A 19,173-nucleotide genomic window follows, 5' to 3' on the forward strand; every position below is an offset into this window, starting at 1 on the left:
CTGTCTTTAGCTTACATACATTTTTTCCACTTGACCTTTTGTGCCTTGCATAGAGTAGCTTGTGGTTATGTGATTGGATTTATCACATAGCACCAATATTCTTTTATTCACCAGAATTTGACCACTTGGCTTTATCTCTCTCTTTTTTTTTTTTTTTTTTTTTTTTGCGGCACGCGGGCCTCTCACTGCTGTGGCCTCTCCCGTTGCGGAGCGCAGGCTCCCGACGCGCAGGTGCAGCGGCCATGGCTCATGGGCCCAGCGGCTCCGCATTATGTGGGATCTTCCCGGACCGGGGCACGAACCCGTGTCCCCTGCATCGTCAGGCAGACTCGCAACCACTGCGCCACCAGGGGAGCCCCGGCTTTATCTTTGATTTGTCACTTTTCCTCATTCTCTGTATGTGTTCATTTGCCTGTTAGATAATATTTTCAAGGGACTTAGCATGGAGCTTGTTGCATAGTAAGTGCTCACTACACGATGATGGTCATTATCGTTGTTTCATCAAATATTAAAACTATCTCAGCAATGTCTGTCTTCTCCATATTATGAGGAAAGGATGGAGTTGTGAAAGGAATGGTAGATTGAGAATCAGCTATCCTAGGTTAGGATTGTAGTCTGCCACTTAGAGCCACTTGACCTTAGAAAACTCCCCTAACTTTTCTGAGCCAGTTTCTTCATGTAAAAATTTGGGGATCAGTAATATTTTCCTGGCTATATATATATATGCATGTGTGTATATATATACCATAGGCTAGCTGGAGAAAATCAAATGCAATAACTAAACTTATAATATTAATATCTTATACTTTATTAAGGAAAGCCATTAACCCTCAGTTTCCATGCTAATTTCAGGCTCTTTTTACTTTTCTCCTGGTCTTTAATAACTTACAAACTAGTTTCCCGACATCTGCCTAAAGCCGCATTGCTGTAGGTTAATCTTAATAGCTGTCATATCATATCACTCCCCTGCATGAAAACCTGCATTAGATGAAGTAAATCTAAACCCAGCTTGACATTATTGCCCCAGATTACTTTTTCTTCCTCATCCCCTACTTCCCTATAAATATCTTATTTCCGAGCAGAACTCAACTGCCCCCTTTCACTAAACATGCTTCATGCCCCACTGTCTTGGGCCTGCTCTCCAAGGTCCCTCTTCCTGCACTTACCCCCTGGTATTCCTCATTTCCCTACCCAAAGCCTGACCTCACCTGAGTGCATGTGTAAATATTCCATTCTCTATGAAGCTTTTAATTTCTTGTTTGCTTTGAATGCAAACATCATGTCTTAATACAACATTTTTTACCCTGCAGTGCCCTGCTCATGATCATCTATAAATATAGTAAGGGGGTTTCTGCTTTGTTTAATATGAACAGGAACACATCTTATTTTTCAAGTAATCTTTTTTCTCTCCTTCCATGTTGACAGCTTTCTGAAAGCATGTTCTATAGACTCAATTTTGCCCTGAGCAAAGGAGATCTTTTTAGAGTTTGATTTCTAATGGAAAAGAATGCCATGACCTAATGAAAAATTAAAATTTTCTTATCTTGTCACTTTTCTACATGTGGAGTCTTTTTTAAGTTCAAAGGAAATGACATTTATGGTAGCCTTAGTATGAAATAGTTTCTGCTGAGTCCAGAGTCATTTAATGCAGTGTTACTTAGTGAACCTCATTAAATAGATGCTTCTTTTGAAAATCTCTGGAGTATGATTTAATAATGTGACCTGACAAACCCTTGTAGTGACCAGTTGAAGTGGATGCCGTCAATCTGGAAATTTCTTGCTTAAAATTCTGCTTGATTTTTCTTTCTGTTCTTAACGCTAGATGGGTGGTCCTCAAACTTTAATGGAGGAATTAGAGGTGTTTTTATGCATCTGCCCAGGCTGTGGACTCAAAATTGTGGTTTCATAGATTGCGATGGGGTTCCGAATTTCCATTTTTAATAGCATCCCAGGTATATCTAATGCAGGTGATGCACAGACCACACTTTGTAGGGAAATGCTGCCCTTAATGAAAATTCTATGTTTTGTTGAATTTTTTTAGACTGGCTAACCTAATTTTTAAATCATTTTTAAAAACCTTTCTCATTACAGAAACAGAAGATCTGTGGGAGCTTGACTTTGCAGCATCACATGCTAGAACCTGTTCAGCGGATCCCCCGGTACGAGATGCTCCTTAAGGACTACCTAAGGAAATTGCCCCCTGGTTCTCCGGACTGGAATGATGCTAAAAGTAAATACAACCCCCCTCCCCCAGCCCCGCCCCTGCTTTCCATGATGGGATAATTCAGTGGCCACATAGGCTTGTGATTTCAAAGTGAGATAGGTCTCATAGACAATTTAGTAAAATATTGGTGCCAGAAAATAACCTCACTGGAAATTGTCATCAGCACCTCAGTTAGGCAAGCACTTTTGAGCCCAAATCATAGGCTTGAAGCAATGCAAATCACATTTCTCATGCTGGTTTCACGTTAATCATTAACTCTGAAATATAAAACTATAGTCTTAGAGACATCTGGAATAACAATACACAATTACCTTCTCACAGGAAGAATACAACCATTCAGAATTACTAGTGCTGCTGGTTAATTAGGTAGGTTGATACATACCAAGAAAACTAAGATGACATTTACTATGTAAAGATAGCCTAAGCAAAGTGATATCTCTCTACCTTTTTCTACTCTAAGACCTAAGAGACAACGGTGCTGTTTAGTGTCAGTTAACATTTTCCCTGAGAAAACTTTATTCCTACTCTACTCCTATACTACTTTTTTTTTAATGAAAAAATAACAAACCTTTTATTTTTTCATTAGATCATAATGGAAGACTTTTTAGGGCTTAAGAGTTTCAATAAGAATTTTGTTTTCTTGTGTTCTTTAAAAATCTGTTAACTGTGAAGAGAAAATTTAACTTGGATTAGTAATCAACATGTACAAACAATACTGGTGTACAATCTTAAAGCATTGCTACTTTCTCTAATAATTTTTTGTCTGCTGTTATAAGTGAACCTTGTTGAGAGATGAACACAAAACACAATCTTTGGTCTTAGAGACTGGGTCTTTTTCTGAACGTAGGCTATCTGTGATGTTTCTCCCACCATCCAAGTGAGCTGGTGACCACAGGAACTTCTCATCTCCCCTTTCTTCCTCTAAAGTTTAGAATTATCCTAACTTGTCTTCTTCCACTTTCCACTTCATCCCCACTTTCTACACACCTGGCCTGAGTGCTTGGTTTTAGTAGTGGTAGGATTGGAGGTTGGATCACCATTGCTACTTCTCAAACTAGTCTCTTGGGCGGTGACCCCAGCCCATCTTAATTTGTCTCCCTCTACCTTGGATCCTATGTGGAAGGCGAAGAATTGCCCAAATCAGGATAGTTCTCTAAAATATAAATAAAAATTCTGCTTCTTCTATACTCAAAAGACTTTGACTCCTGCTAAGGTAGCTATGTCAAAAATGAGTCAGCAACATAATAGGGTATTTTATTACTCTTTTTGGTTTCCCATTACTACTTACACTAAAATTCTAAGGAAATCACAGAAGTACTTTTAGAGACCTAAAAGTAGAGGGGAAAGCAACAAAAGTACATTTTGTTCAGCAGTAGAACGAAGAAGGCGGAAAAGTTGGTTCAGAATAATGAGGTTGTTGTGGTAACAGAATTAACCCAACCAGTATTCATAAGATAGGAAAGAAAGGAAGAGAGCAGGACATGATGTAGGATTGAGAACAGTCCCTCAGGTTAATCCAGCAGGAAGCCTCAGCTTCCACGTCTCTTCACCAGTTGTCCTGAAGCTCCTACCTTGCCCATGTCAGAGTTCCCATTCCCATCTCTCGCTACCACCTGCCCTAGCAACAAAACCCTCCATCAACATTGGCATCAGAAAATTCCCTTTCGCCTAGACTGGAAATGTGAGTGTGTTTTCCCAAGGAAAACTGACTATGCTTGGTGGTTAATTTGCTCATAAAACTAGTGAAATACTTAACTACTGCTGAAATGTTGTAGACCTTTGAGTCAGAAGACTTAGGTTCTAATGTAGCCCTTCAGTATCATAATTTGTGACCTTAGCCAAGTCACATCACTCTCTATTTCTTTCATCTGCCAAATGAAGCTAATATACTTTCCATTCAAGGTTGCATAAGAATGAATTGGCCTAATATATATGAAAGCCCCTGACAAAGTTCCTTGTACCAAGCGAGTGTCAGAATGTTTGTTATTTTGAAGGTCCCTTATCGATTAAATGTACCTGAGAGCCTACTCACTGTATACGACTTTTAATGAGGAAATACCCTTCAGGTTCCAAATAATCTGCTTACAAATGAACTTTTGAAAGTATCCAGCTTGTAAATGCAAATTGCCCCCTGCTTTTATCGTGTATCTTCGGTCTCAGATTTCTTCTTATTGTACTGTATATTATTCAGCTATCTAGTAACATAGTAAGGACGAAATGTATTTACTTTTCTCTTTTTCCATTTAGAATCACTTGAAATTATATCTACAGCAGCAAGTCATTCTAATAGTGCAATAAGAAAAATGGTAAGTGGTTTCCAGAGGAAATGGGAATATTCTAGTTAGATAATTGCCGATAATATAGTCTGATATTATCTACAGGTTTGGACCCAAATGAATTGATACAAGTGAACAAAAAAGATAGTGTATAAAATGCTTAGTGTTATCCCTCTTCTCCCAGGTTTTAATTTGACCATGACTGACATACTTTATACCAAAATTTATGCTTAGTCGCAATCCCTTCCGAATTATGTATATTTTAGCTAAGGTCATTGATTAAAGGAACTAAGGTGAAACCTCCTTATATATGATCTTGCTGTGTTTTGTTTTAATTTCCTAGGAGAACCTAAAGAAACTCTTAGAGATTTATGAAATGTTGGGAGAAGAAGAAGACATTGTAAATCCTTCAAATGAACTAATAAAAGAAGGACAGATCCTCAAACTAGCTGCTCGGAACACATCGGCACAAGAACGCTACCTTTTCTTAGTGAGTTTTGTAGTGTGAGCAAAAGTCACATAAGAATAACCCATAAACACTGTCATGTGCGTCTTGGAAAAGTAGGGTGCTTGCTTGCTCTCACCAAAACAATTATACCTAACCTGCTTTAGTCAGTACTGTCAGGATTCCACATCAGGGAATGTCCTTAGTAACTGAAACTTGTTCTTTCAAGGACACAAATCTTTTTTTGAAGTATTTTTCTATAATTTTTCTGTGTACTTACCATGTATAATTTACTTCAGTAACACGTAGTGAAGATGATTTAACCTTGCCATGATGATCGTAACCATCAGTGTATTATGTGGGGACCACTATTTTTAATTCTTCTAGTTGAAGAAATATATAGACAAAGTTGTAAAACTTGTGCCTCAAATATCTATGTAAAAGTACATGCGTTTGCTACATAGTTCCTTTTCACTGCAATCAATCTCCATCCCTTCCTTAACTTCTGGGAAATGACAGTTAGTCTAGAACTTATCGAAAATATAGGAGCTCTCCCTGCGGCATCCAGGCCCTTATGTTTTAGTCTCTGTTAATTCCAGTTCCTTTCTATATCTAATGATATGATAATAATCATAATAGCTAACAATGAGTAACAATAAGGTAACATTGAGTAATAGCTCAGTAAATGTTAGCTATTACTATGATTGTTATTATAGGCAAAGAAACAGACACATTGGTACAGAGGCTGCCGGTAACTGGCACGTGACACATTCTCAGGATGTTATTCACGTCTGACTTTCCTGCTGCAAGGCAGTCATCTCACCAGCCTTAGTATGAGTTGTTGGGGCCTTAGAGGTTTCTGCTGTCTGGTTACAGCTTCCTTTGAAAGGAGTATTTACAGGAACTAATTGTCACACAGAAGGGTGTTCAGTATCTCTCTTGAAGCGTTTCTACTTCAAGTTTGTATAACTCAAGAAAATTGAAAACATGTCCACACAAAATTTATACATGAATGTTCATAGCAAAAGTATTCATTATAGCCAAAAAGTGGAAACAAACTAAATGTCCATCAATTGATGAATGGATAAACAAAATGTGGTATAACCATGCACTGGAATATTATATGGCAGTAAAAAGGAATAAAATACTGATACATGCTACTTGGATGAACTTTGAAAATGTTGTGTAAAGTGAAAGAAGCCATTCACATAAAGCCACACTGTGTGATATGATTCCATTTATATGAAATGTCTAGAATAGGCAAATGCATAGAGGCAGGAAGTAAGTAGTGGTAGCCTAGGGCTGGTGGGGAGGAGGAAATGGATACAGGATTTCCATTTAGAGTCATGAAATGTTCTAAAATTAGATAGTAGTGATGGCTGCACAATTTCCAACTATATAAAAACCATGAATTCTACATTTTAAAAGGGTATATGAATTATATCTCAGTAACTTAAAAAATTTATAGATATTTTACAAATTAACTATAAAAAAAATCTTCACTGGAGCTCAACAGAAGAACTTCACCTTTCAGAAGTTTTACAGAGACCTAAATGTAAATCAGGGACATGTGATGTCATGTTAGGGTCCAGAGGGCTGTTTATTTTGAAATGTAGGTTTTGTTATTCACATATGGTGAGGCCAACACATCAGGAAATGATTACAATTGAAAAGGTAATTATACTTGCAGATTCCAAAAGAGGGGGGCATGCCACACCATGAAAGAGCTACATGAGAAAGCACCAGAGTTGGTCAGAAGGCAGAGAAAGCAAGCAGCACATGTGGGCAAGAGCCTGTACTGTGATTTCTGCGAGAAGGAATAGGCAAGGCAGAGAAAACCAGTTTAGAATTTGCTAGTTTAAATAATTTCATCAGGCTCTGGCGCACAGGGACTGTTGCCTGGTACCTAGCCTTAGGGTTCTTACGGAAGGGGAATACTGACCCAGAGTGTAAGCGCTCAATAGAGGAGGCGCCTGGGATGTGAGTTCTGGATCTGTTGGTTTCCATGTGAAAGTCATGCTTGCAGGTGAGTCACTCACTGTCTCAAAGAATTGAGTAGTCCTGAGAGGGGGCAGTCCTCCAATGTCAGCAAGGCCCCAAGATGTCACAGCACCAAATATCCAGATTAAAAAGGCATGCTTGGGGGCTTCCCTGGTGGCGCAGTGGTTGAGGGTCCGCCTGCTGATGCAGGAGACACGGGTTCGTGCCCCGGTCCGGGAGGATCCCACGTGCCGCGGAGTGGCTGGGCCCGTGAGCCATGGCCGCTGGGCTTGCGCGTCCGGAGCCTGTGCTCTGCAGCGGGAGAGGCCACAGCAGTGAGAGGCCCACGTACCACAAAAAAATTAAAAAAAAAAAAAAAAAAAAGGCATGCTTGGGGGCTTCCCTGGTGGCGCAGTGGTTGGGAGTCCGCCTGCCGATGCAGGGGACGCGGGTTCGTGCCCCGGTTCGGGAAGATCCCACGTGCCGCGGAGCGGCTGGGCCCGTGAGCCATGGCCGCTGAGCCTGCACGTCCGGAGCCTGTGCTCCGCAACGGGAGAGGCCACAACAGTGAGAGGCCCGCGTACCGCAAAACAAAAACAAAAACAAAAAAAGGCATGCTTAATATTACTGTTCTGGGCAAAATGCCTGGGGGTCAGCGTCCTCCCTTTGTCTCTACCTGTAGGTGCTTTAGGTAATTTTCCTTTCCCCTCTTCAACAGCGTTACAGTTTCTGTAGTTAAACTTTCAGCTCTGTGTCTAACCAATGGCCTTGGTTTAATTTTCACATTTGAGAATTATTCTGGAAATAGTTTTGGATTGAATACCTTAATTCAGAGCCAAATTAAACGGCCATTTGGAGGACAGATGGCAAAGAGCCTTGGGGGAATACAACAGTAGTGACTTGGAGAAAAGTACCCATCTGGTTCCAGTTATTATAAGCTATCACATACATCGTGTCATTGCCTTCCAGGAGAATGGAGTCATACAGCAGAAATTTTAGGAAAGCCTCATTCATCTTTTGAAGACCATCTTAGAAGCAGTTCTTGTCGTGTTCATTCTTTCAGTCCTTCCCCTCTAGTACTGTACTTGTCACAGACTCTCTTCTCTCCCCAGCACACATTTATTCCCATGGAGCATCTTTTTTTTCTTACATGTAGAAACTTCAGAAGTACCTTGTATTTTTTTCTCCTCTCTCTCTAGAAGTAAAATGAGTGCTAGTTTTCTGTTTCCTGTTCTGGGGATATTACCCTTGTAAATCTGAAAAACCAAGTTATATTTAGAATTTGATTTCAGCTTTCAAATGACCATCATGTGTTTGAATATTTGCCTCCACATCATGCTTTTTATGTTCTGTAGGGTACTCTGTTGAGTAAGTAAATAACCGCACCTGACATCTGAAAGTTAAAAACAAACAAACAAAAAATCACTGAATTATCCCATAGAATGATAGGAGGTTTTATTCTTGGCTCTTTGGAGTTCTAGTCCTTATTTCCTTATACGTTTTGACAGAGTTATATATATTTTTTTCTCTTGACTTATTTAAACTTTGAATACAGGCCTGGCACTGGAAATTTTCTCCAACAATGTATTTTTACCTTCTAAAACAAACTTTAATGAACTGTCACTAGTGAGACATGAAATTGAATTATTTCAATCAAATAATATATTTTAAAGAGACTTGAAATAACTAGTCAAGGAACCCTGGAGATCAAGAAGCAGGAACCTCCCTACACTTTTAATAAAGTTGAGACTTTCTTCTAGGTTTTGGCACAGCCTAGCACTTCTAGAGCTTGCCAGCCAGAGACTGCTTTGTTAATAACTACTTGTGAGCAGCGGGCATGGAATAAAAGGAGTTTCTTTCACTGAAAGGGAAAGTCAATCTACTTGGTGCTACAGTTGTTATAACTCCCTCTTTTAGTACCAGCAAAACCCAGAGAAGGTGATGGTGGCTTTTGCCACAGGAGCAAGGTTCACAGAGGGAACAGGACTAGCTACTTAATTCCTTTACGTATATGTCATCTTCTTTGTAAGCATTACCACCTTCACCTCCAAGTAGAAGATAAAGGGTCTTTATTGGCTAGCCCTGTCCATTTTGGTGGCGCTTTGCAACTCCTGCAGTACCGTTCAGACGTGGCCAAATCCCCTCCTGAGAAGGCCTTATAGAAGAGAGAAAGAAATACTAACAGGAACAGTTAGCAAGCTGTTGCCTTAATCAAGCTGGGATGGTGATGAGAACCTTTAAGAGTATTTTCAGGTCTCTAAATTCTGTGTACTGCAATGAGACTGTGATTGCCATGCTTAGAATACAGTGGACAATTAATGACAAAGCATGGATTATGTTCCCTTCTAGAAATGTAAATGTGAAATGTGGTGCTCAGATATATCTGATAAAAATGTATTTAGTGCCCTTTCATTTGTACATTATCCAGTGTGGAAATGTAATTTATGATGTTGGTTATAGGAAGTTGCAAAATAATGTATGAGGAACAAACTGGTAAAAAATTTGCTTTCAGAATGAATACAGTGGACATTGTCACATAAACATGTTGAAATGTTTTAACTATCCATCAACATTTCTTGGATAGTTGGAGCTAAAAAGAGGACCTGACAAAACAGGACATTATTCCTCATTTAATCCTCTCAACAACCTGTGACTTTTACAGATAATGATCCTGAGACATGAGAGGTTACATAAGTGTTTAAGTTCCCAGTAGCTTTTGTCTTACAAAAATATATGTAAGCCTAGAAACAGTGTTAGAAACAATAAATATGAAGTAGAAAGATAAATATGGACCTTCTTTAGGAATCTGCCTACAAATTAACACCCATATTTAGAGTTTCATCCTTTTGCATGTTTGAATATATTTAAAAGTTAATTTAAATGCCTTCCCCAAATCATTGCTTGGTACTGATTAGCAGGAGCTGTTCATTGTTTTGTTTTTTTAAAAAAATCTACTTAATTTTTATTTATTTATTTTGGGCTGCGTTGGGCCTTTGTTGCTGTGCATGGGCTTTCTCTAGTTGTGTTGAGTAGGGGCTGCTCTTCGTTGTGGTGTGCGGGCTTCTCTTGCTGCGAGCGTGGGCTCTAGCCACGCAGGCTTCACTAGTTGTGCCTCACAGGCTCTAGAGCGCAGGCTCAGTAGTTGTGGTGCACGTGCCCAGTTGCTCCGCAGCATGTGTGATCTTCCTGGACCAGGGCTCGAACCTGTATCCCCTGCATTGGCAGGCGGATTCTTAACCACTGGGCTACCAGGGAAGTCCAGGAGCTGTTCATGGCTGACGAGAAATGAGGCACTAATTTGATTCAGTTTCAAAATAAGGTTCTTCATTTTAAATAAAGACTTTTTGCTAAAATAAATGACTTTTCTGTTAATTCATACATGATGAATTCTTAAGCAAGATGTGGGGCAGTATAAAACAGTGGCTTTGTTTTTCTACAGAGGATTTAGTGTGCTAACCCATGTTCTAATGAAATTTGAACTAATAATTTCCCTACTTTTTAAAACTTAACATTAAGCACATTGGTTAAAAATAATTGCTAAATATTAATCTTTTCCTCTAACAGCTATTGTAAACTTGTTGCCTGACACAACAGTTAGAAATTTCATTGTCTAAGGGCTTCAACTTACATGAACTTCAGTTACAGAAACTTCAGTTTCTGGTATATAGAGGTGCTTAATAAATTGTTGCTGGTTTCCCTGGTGGCACAGTGGTTGAGAGTCCGCCTGCCGATGCAGGGGACACGAGTTCGTGCCCCGGTCCGGGAAGATCCCACATGCCGTGGAGCGGCTGGGCCCATGAACCATGGTCGCTGAGCCTGCGCGTCTGGAGCCTGTGCTCTGCAACGAGAGAGAGGCCACGGCACTGAGAGGCCCATGTACCACAAAAAAAAATTTAAAAAAAAAAAAATTGTTGCTGAGCTTAATTTCCTTAACTAATTTCTTACTAGTACACAAAATGATGATTGGTTTACTTAAATATTAATAAAATATTTATGAACCAACACGGGAGAAATATACATTACAAATTTTAAAATATGACAATTTTGATACAAGCATAAAAGCTCTCTGGTATTTAAGTAATTTTTCTCACATAGAAAGTATGGTATTCCCTGGAATTTTTGTCTAGGGCTACTTTCAGTATTGGTCACTTTCCTCTGTCTTCTTTGTTTTCCTGGTTTTTGACATGTGTTCTGCCTTCTTGCAGTTCAACAACATGTTGCTATACTGCGTGCCAAGATTCAGCTTGGTGGGCTCTAAATTCACAGTTCGAACCAGGGTTGGCATTGATGGAATGAAAATTGTAGAGACTCACAATGAGGAATATCCACACACTTTCCAGATATCTGGGAAAGAGAGAACACTGGAACTGCAAGCCAGGTAAGAGAACCATTCCTATCTCACAACTTTACAAAAGCATCAGAATAAATCGTAGGACAAAATAATTCTGAGGATCTGTCCCATGTCTGGTTGGACATAAATGGAAAGATGTAAGCTCTTGAAAGTCAAGAATTATGTCTTCCCTTTTGATTCCTCTGTAGTGCCTAGGATAGTGGTTTTTCAGACAGTAAGCATTCAGTGAATTAAAGTGACCGAATTGTTGCATTCAAGCCAAAGTTTTGAGTCTTCTAGGAAAAAGTTCTCTAGCCTTTTTTCCACCATCCTTCCTTTTGGTCCACAAATGTTTATTGATGTTTATTATTTCATGATAAATGTTGAAGCTTTAACCATCTGTCCTTCAGAGACTCTGCATTCATAGGACTTAATGGCACTTTGATGGAGAGAATGATTTTGGAAATCAATCATTTTGGAGGCATTTTGGAAAACATGATTCTCCTGCCACAGTTGAGGATACACGAAGGGGGCCATTTGGGGTTCTAGTAGTCTCTAGCAACCAGGACTTCTGGAAGGGGTGGCTCTTCTTATATGTTTATTGAGTGGGAGAGAAAGAGCTGGAGGCCTAGCATAACCGTGTTTGGAAAGAAAAAAAAACCATGAGAACCACTGTAGTAGATCACAGCTACCTCATGCGTGAACCTCTAGAAGACAGAGTGCTGTCAGGTTTTAAAATATCTGCTTTAGGTAACTGTCACCCATTTATCCTATGAAAAACAAAAACCAGGCTTCCCTGGTGGCGCAGTGGTTGAGAGTCCGCCTGCCGATGCAGGGGACATGGGTTCATGCCCCGGTCTGGGAAGATCCCACATGCCGCGGAGCGGCTGGGCCCGTGAGCCATGGCCGCTGAGCCTGCGCGTCCGGAGCCTGTGCTCTGCAACGAGAGAGGCCACAACAGTGAGAGGCCCGCGTACTTCAAAAAAAAACCTAAAAAAACAAAAAAACCTAGCATGGTGAAAATTGAGATACACCAAAAGTTCACAGATCAGAGGTTAACTACTGATCCCAGCCCTGATGGTTTTCATACCCTAGAATCCATGGAGAATCAGAGAGCCCTTCTGTTCCTTTCTATTCCTTTGCACCAATAGCATGTGGTTCTGGCTGCTTAGGTGAACTCATCCTGGATATCTGTGTTTAGTAACTATGTACGAGCTTAAACTTCACATTTTCAAAAGAGAATAAATTATTTTAATAGGAATCTGTACCCAGGGAGCCAGGGAATTGGTGATTATAGATATAGAACATGTGGCACGTTAGGAAAGTTTGAAGAAATACCTAGCCAGTTCTTTGATTTCCCACAGAAAATATATAATGAACCTGCATTACTTAGGGAGCTGCCAGGAGACTGCCGTGAGGATTAGGAGGCAGCATTTCAAGCATGAGTTAAAATGGTGGAGGACTTGGCTTTGGATGTTATGGTTTTCCTACTTTATCATGGTGGGATTTGGACCCCAGCCATCAAACCCAAGAGAACAATTTATGTTACTGTTCTTGGAAGCTCCTGACCTAAGTCCTCACTCAGTGGCTGACTCCCTGAATGATTGGCCCTGGCGACAGAGAAGACTCATCAATTGTTCTGATCATCATAGAATTCTTCATTGCAGATAAATGAAGGTTCTGCTGGCTCTGAATATGAGCATAGTTCCAAATCTGCAAACCCGAGAGATGTGTCTGAACAGCAGAAGAGAGATTATCAAGGATTCTTGGGTTGCCTGAGTTGAGAGGGACTCCAGCCCCCCTCCATTAGCACGTTGGGCTCTTTTCGCTTCAGGATGGGGCTGATTCATGAAAATTTTTCTTAAGTACAGGCAGTTATCATTTTGTAGAGTTCCAATATGCACTATTGGATACATTCCAATTAGTACTGAAAACACACTCATTTTTCCTTAAATTTCTTATTCCCCTAATCCCATTGCTTTAGTTGTATTTATGATTATATGATGAATTGAAGATCTGAATGAAGTGTAATTACTTATCTTCTGGTCTATAATGAGTCTCTCAAGAATGTAGACAGGGCTTCCCTGGTGGCGCAGTGGTTGAGAGTCCGCCTGCCGATGCAGGGCACACGGGTTCGTGCCCCGGTCCTGGAGGATCCCACGTGCCGTGGAGCGGCTGGGCCCGTGAGCCATGGCCGCTGAGCCTGCGCGTCCGGAGCCTGTGCTCCGCAATGGGAGAGGCCACAGCAGTGAGAGGCCCGCGTACCACACACACACACACACACACACACACACACACACACACACACACACACACACACACACACAAAGAATGTAGACAAACACTGAAATTCTCAGAAAGTCTGAAGGATTACATGGAACCCCAAATTGGGTATATATTTGGTGATATTTAAAGAGAATTCACTTCTGAAGCCAACACAGAAAAAAATGTTCTGCTTTTCTTATTAAATAAGTCAGCCTGAAGACTGACCTCTCCTCTGCTTCCCCTTCCATATTCAAAAGAATATAAACTTTTGAAACAAAATTATTTTATGTAGTTTTTATTCAATGGTTTTCTATTGCTAAATGGATATAAAAATATAGTGATGAGTAAATTAAACAAAGGAGTAAATTTAAAAATCTGCCATGATTGAGAAAGTAAAACAAAAGGCATTAAAGACTTGTCAAGTTACTTTGCATTTAAAAGGCTAAAAGCAGCTAGCAAGTAACTATGCTTCCAGAGCAGTAGAGCTGATTTTGTGGGGGCGGGGCATAGCATTAGGGAAAAACCTTTTTTGAGGGGCAAGATTAAAGCCCCTGCCCCCACCAAGGTTCTTGGTTCAGGATCCCCAGGTGAAATATAAGCAGAATCTTACATTTGACACGCACGGATCCCAGCAGTATTCCTGGCACATCGCGATACCCAGTTTTTGTGAGAAAGATGGATGGTGTCACATGGATGGTATGATCACAGATTTATACATATGTGATACCTGTGGGACTGTGGCATGTGACATTCGGGCTGGGACAGGGACTCAGACTTAGCCCTAGCCTACCAAATACATGCAAACAAAAAGAGCCCACTCTTCACAATCCCTCAATTTGGAGATCTTACTGAGTCCAAAGTCTACTAAAAGGGAAATTTTTTTCCCAACAGAAAATTATTAAATACTGGGGTTCATTAATCTGTGAAACCTCCTTCCTATAGGCATTTAAATCTTCGTTGTGTTTTATCTATAATGAATTAGGTATGGTATTGCCTGGAGCCTAGCAAAATAGAATTAAATTGTTTACCAAAGGAAATGTTACATAGCTCCCTAAAGCCTTACACAGATAATTTATAGTCTCAAGGATAATTGCAATCTTTTCTAAGGTGGATTGTGACTAGCAGCCTTTCAAAGCCTCGTGTGTTTTCATAAAAGTGAATTGGAAGTCTAGACCTATATCTAGTATAATGCTAGATCTGCAGATACCTGATATATACAACTAGATGATGGTGGTTAAACTAATAGAAGCCAAACTTAACTCTCTCCATCAAAAGTTATGTGTACCAAAGTAAGTGAATGGTATAAAACTATGTTTAGGAATTCATTTGTTCAATTGCCAGAGATTCTATTTAATTTTTATTATAACTCCTTCTTGGACATCCCTGAATTTTCCAGAAAGTTAGAATAACATAAATACAGTTGTATGCACCAGGTATAACTCACTAATGTTCTCTCTATTCACTTTAATTTTTCGTTGTTGTTTGTTTTAGTTCTGAGCAAGACAAAGAAGAATGGATCAAGGTAAACCTGATTGCTATTTTCATTTTTGTTTTGTGGTAACCTCTGTATGTGTACCCAGATGTGCACATATTGTATTATGCACGTAGTGTAGTCATCAGAATACGGTCATTTAATTTTTAAGGTGATTTCCATCCTAGATTTTTTTTTTTAACATCTTTATTGGAGTGTAACTGTTTTACAATGGTGTGTTAGTTTCTGCTTTACAACAAAGTGAATCAGCTATACATATACATATATCCCTATATCTCCTCCCTCTTGCGTCTCCCTCCCACCCTCCCTATCCCACCCCTCTAGGTGGTCACAAACCATCTAGCTGATCTCCCCATGCTATGCGGCTGCTTCCCACTAGCTATCTATTTTACATTTGGTAGTGTGTATATGTCCATGCCACTCTCTCACTTCGTCACAGCTTACTCTTCCCCTTCCCCATGTCCTCAAGTCCATGCTCTAGTAGGTCTGTGTTTTATTCCTACCCCTAGTCTCTTCATGACATTTTTTTTTCTTAGATTCCATATATATGTGTTAGCATACGGTATTTGTTTTTCTCCTTCTGACTTACTTCACTCTGTATGACAGACTCCAGGTCTATCCGCCTCATTACAAATAACTCAGTTTCATTTCTTTTTTATGGCTGAGTAATATTCCATTGTATATATGTGCCACATCTTCTTTATCCATTCATCTGTTGATGGATACTTAGGTTGCTTCCATGTCCTGGCTATTATAGATAGAGCTGCAATGAACATTGTGGTACATGACTCTTCTTGAATTATGGTTTTCTCAGGGTATATGCCCAGTAGTGGGATTGTGGGGTCGTATGGTAGTTCTATTTTTAGTTTTTTAAGGAACCTCCATACTGTTCTCCATAGTGGCTGTATCAGTTTACATTCCCACCAGCAGTGCAAGAGGGTTCCCTTTTTCTCCACACCCTCTCCAGCATTTACTGTTTCTAGAGTTTTTGGTGATGGCCATTCTGGCCGGTGTGAGATGATATCTCATTGTAGTTTTGATTTGCATTTCTCTAATGATTAATGATGTTGAGCATTCTTGCATGTGTTTGTTGGCAATCTGTATATCTTCTTCGGAGAAATGTCTATTTAGTTCTGCCCATTTTTGGATTGGGTTGTTTGTTTTTTTGTTATTGAGCTGCATGAGTTGCTTATAAATTTTGGAAATTAATCCTTTGTCAGTTGCTTCATTTGCAACTATTTTCTCCCATTCTGAGGGTTGTCTTTTGGTCTTGTTTATGGTATCCTTTGCTGTGCAAAAGCTTTTAAGTTTCATTAGGCCCCATTTGTTTATTTTTGTTTTTATTTCCATTTCTCTAGGAGGTGGGTCAAAAAAGATCTTGCTGTGATTTATGTCATAGAGTGTTCTGCCTATGTTTTCCTCTAAGAGTTTGATAGTGTCTGGCCTTACATGTAGGTCTTTAACCCATTCTGAGTTTATTTTTGTGTATGGTGTTGGGGAGTGTTCTAATTTCATACTTTTACATGTAGCTGTCCAGTTTTCCCAGTACCACTTATTGAAGAGGCTGTCTTTTCTCCACTGTATATTCTTGCCTCCTTTACCAAAGATAAGGTGACCATATGTGTGTGGGTTTATCTCTAGGCTTTCTTTCCTGTTCCATTGGTCTATTAGATATTTGTTTAATAAAGTGTTTTTATTAATTTGTATGTGATACTTTAACATGTGCTTTGAATTTCATGTATATTTTAGGCACTTCAAGAGACTATTGATGCTTTCCATCAGAGGCATGAAACCTTCAGAAATGCAATTGCCAAGGATAATGACATTCACTCAGAGGTTTCTGTAAGTCGAATTAAGTTCTTTAAGTTCTTTTCTCTTTGCAGTTGCAGAAGATCTATCTAGTCATTTTGTTACCCAGTCTTTTCCCTTTGCAAAGCCCAAACTGGCTATTTGGACAGAATCTCATTTCTTCTTAGATGAATACAATAGAGTGCCTTTTCATGCTGCTTAAATGTCTTTGAACCTTTTTTTTTTTCTCTCTCTCTCTTTTTCTGGATCTTGAGTTTCAGAACATGGTATGATCAATGTTGTTAAAATTCTTTTTAAAATAAATAAATGAACGAACAGATGGATGGATGGATGGATGGAAATGACAGTTTTTGCCATTAAAATTGAATATCTCTCTCCTTTTTAGACTGCTGAGCTAGGAAAAAGAGCCCCAAGATGGATCCGAGATAATGAAGTTACAATGTGTATGAAATGCAAGGAGTCTTTTAATGCCCTGACAAGGAGAAGGCATCATTGTCGAGCATGTGGACATGTATGTGAGCTTTCTTGGTCATTAAGATTGTTAGTCACTATATAAGTGTTGTAAAATCATTAACTTGGAAAAAAAACAAAGAAATCATTCAGTAAATCACTTAGTTGATAAACTTTTGTTGGTGATAACTTTATGCAAAGCACTATGCTGGGCCCTGGAGAAAAACTGGTAAGCAAAATGATAGCCAGCTTCACAGAGCTCACATTCTAATGGAGAAAACAGACCAGTCAAATTAACAGACAAGCATTTCAAATGACTATAAATGCAATAAGAAATCAAGAAGTTAAAATGGGGAATAACGGTAATGGAAGAGGATTTGGAACCAATTTTAGTTAGAAAAATGAAGACCAGTCTGAGGCGTTGATATTTAAGCTGATGCCTAAAAGGTGAGAAAGAGCTAACCATAAGAAAGAAGGCAGAAAGAACGTTCAGGCAGTGAGAGTTGTATGTCAAAAGCCCTGAGGCAGGAAAGAGCTTCATCTCTTCTTTTTAATTTTTTTATTTTTTAAAATAAATTTATTTATTTATTTTTGGCTGCATTGGGTCTTTGTTGCTGAACACAGGCTTTCTATTTATTTGCAGCGAGTGGGGGCTACTCTTCGTTGTGGTGCATGGGCTTCTCACTGCAGTGGCTTCTCTTGTTGCAGAGCATGGGCTCTAGGCACGCGGGCTTTAGTAGTTGTGGCACGCAGGCTCAGTAGTTGTGGCCCACAGGCTCTAGAGCGCAGGCTCAGTAGTTGTGGCACATGGGCTTAGTTGCTCCGCAGCATGTGGGATCTTCCCGGACTATGGCTCGAACCCATATCCCCTGCATTGGCAGGCAGATTCTCAACCACTGCGCCACCAGGGAAGCCCTGATCTATTCTCGAGACTGCCAAAAGGTCATGTAGCTGGAGCATCATGAGCAATCTAAGAAATAGAAAGATAAATAATAACCAAAGGAGTCAATGACGTTGAGAAGATATGAGATGGAACCTATAGCTTAAGTAGAAGTTCAGACTTTTGATGGGGAGAGGGAAACTTCCCTCCATTATAACAGAAAGGATAAAGGGAAAGATGAGTGGAAATGTGGGTGTGTTTTTGATTTGGTGGTGGGAAATGAGGGAATTTAGGTCTGATAATATCTACATATTCATTGAAGTATGAGGAAGAGTCATCATCTGAAAGTGAAGGGGGAAGTAAGAGGGAGGGGGGAGATTTGAGAAAGAGAGCTAAGTATGTAATAGTTGTCTCTGGACAGGAAAAAGTGAGCCTACCAAAGAAACAAAGATGCCCATTAGAGGTTTATGGTTATAAATTTAAAAGAGCACACTAGTCCATTTAATGGAATGAAATATCTCTAACAATATTCAGCAACTCAAGCCAGCTAAGGCAATTAACAGGTTTTCATGGATTGAATTATTTCATATGGAAAGAGTGAGAAGGAACAAAACATGACCTGAAGTTGGAGAGAAGTAGCAGCAGGTTTTGGAGGGCCTTGTAAACCAAGTTGAAGATTAATACTTTCTTCTAAAAAGCAGCACATAAGCATAGAGAAGGGTAGGCATTGTAGTGTCATGACTAAATGTATTATTAGTATGCTTTCGTGCAACAGTTTTTATTGATAGTACTTTCAGATTATTCTCAATTACATTGCAGATTTATTCTTCCTTTTTACCTAAGTTTTTACTCAGTGAGACAGTTTTATAATCAAAATCAAATTGATAGCAAACATCTTTTTTTTTCCCCCCTCAGTGTAAGACTTTTTTTAATCTCTCATTGAGTTTGCTTGAAATGATTTCAGATATTGACATACTTGCTTTCAGTAAACAAACAAAAATATGAATGTACTGTGACATACT

General features: G+C 39.5%; 1 protein-coding gene across 17 annotated transcripts in view; it reads left to right on the forward strand.

Moving 5' to 3' along the window:
* FGD4 (FYVE, RhoGEF and PH domain containing 4) overlaps window positions 1–19,173 on the forward strand; it is a 211,744-nt gene that overhangs the window by 172,670 nt on the left and 19,901 nt on the right. For all 17 annotated transcript variants that reach the window (XM_059080864.2, XM_067009035.1, XM_059080862.2 and 14 more), the window contains 7 exons: window positions 2,092–2,230; window positions 4,472–4,530; window positions 4,844–4,990; window positions 11,131–11,303; window positions 15,012–15,042; window positions 16,762–16,854; window positions 17,207–17,332. In XM_059080864.2, the coding sequence (XP_058936847.1) occupies window positions 2,092–2,230; window positions 4,472–4,530; window positions 4,844–4,990; window positions 11,131–11,303; window positions 15,012–15,042; window positions 16,762–16,854; window positions 17,207–17,332 (768 nt within the window). The remainder of the gene's footprint in view (window positions 1–2,091; window positions 2,231–4,471; window positions 4,531–4,843; window positions 4,991–11,130; window positions 11,304–15,011; window positions 15,043–16,761; window positions 16,855–17,206; window positions 17,333–19,173) is intronic.

The sequence above is a fragment of the Kogia breviceps genome, chromosome 12, assembly GCF_026419965.1.
Source record: "Kogia breviceps isolate mKogBre1 chromosome 12, mKogBre1 haplotype 1, whole genome shotgun sequence".
Classification (NCBI taxonomy): Eukaryota; Metazoa; Chordata; class Mammalia; order Artiodactyla; family Physeteridae; genus Kogia; species Kogia breviceps.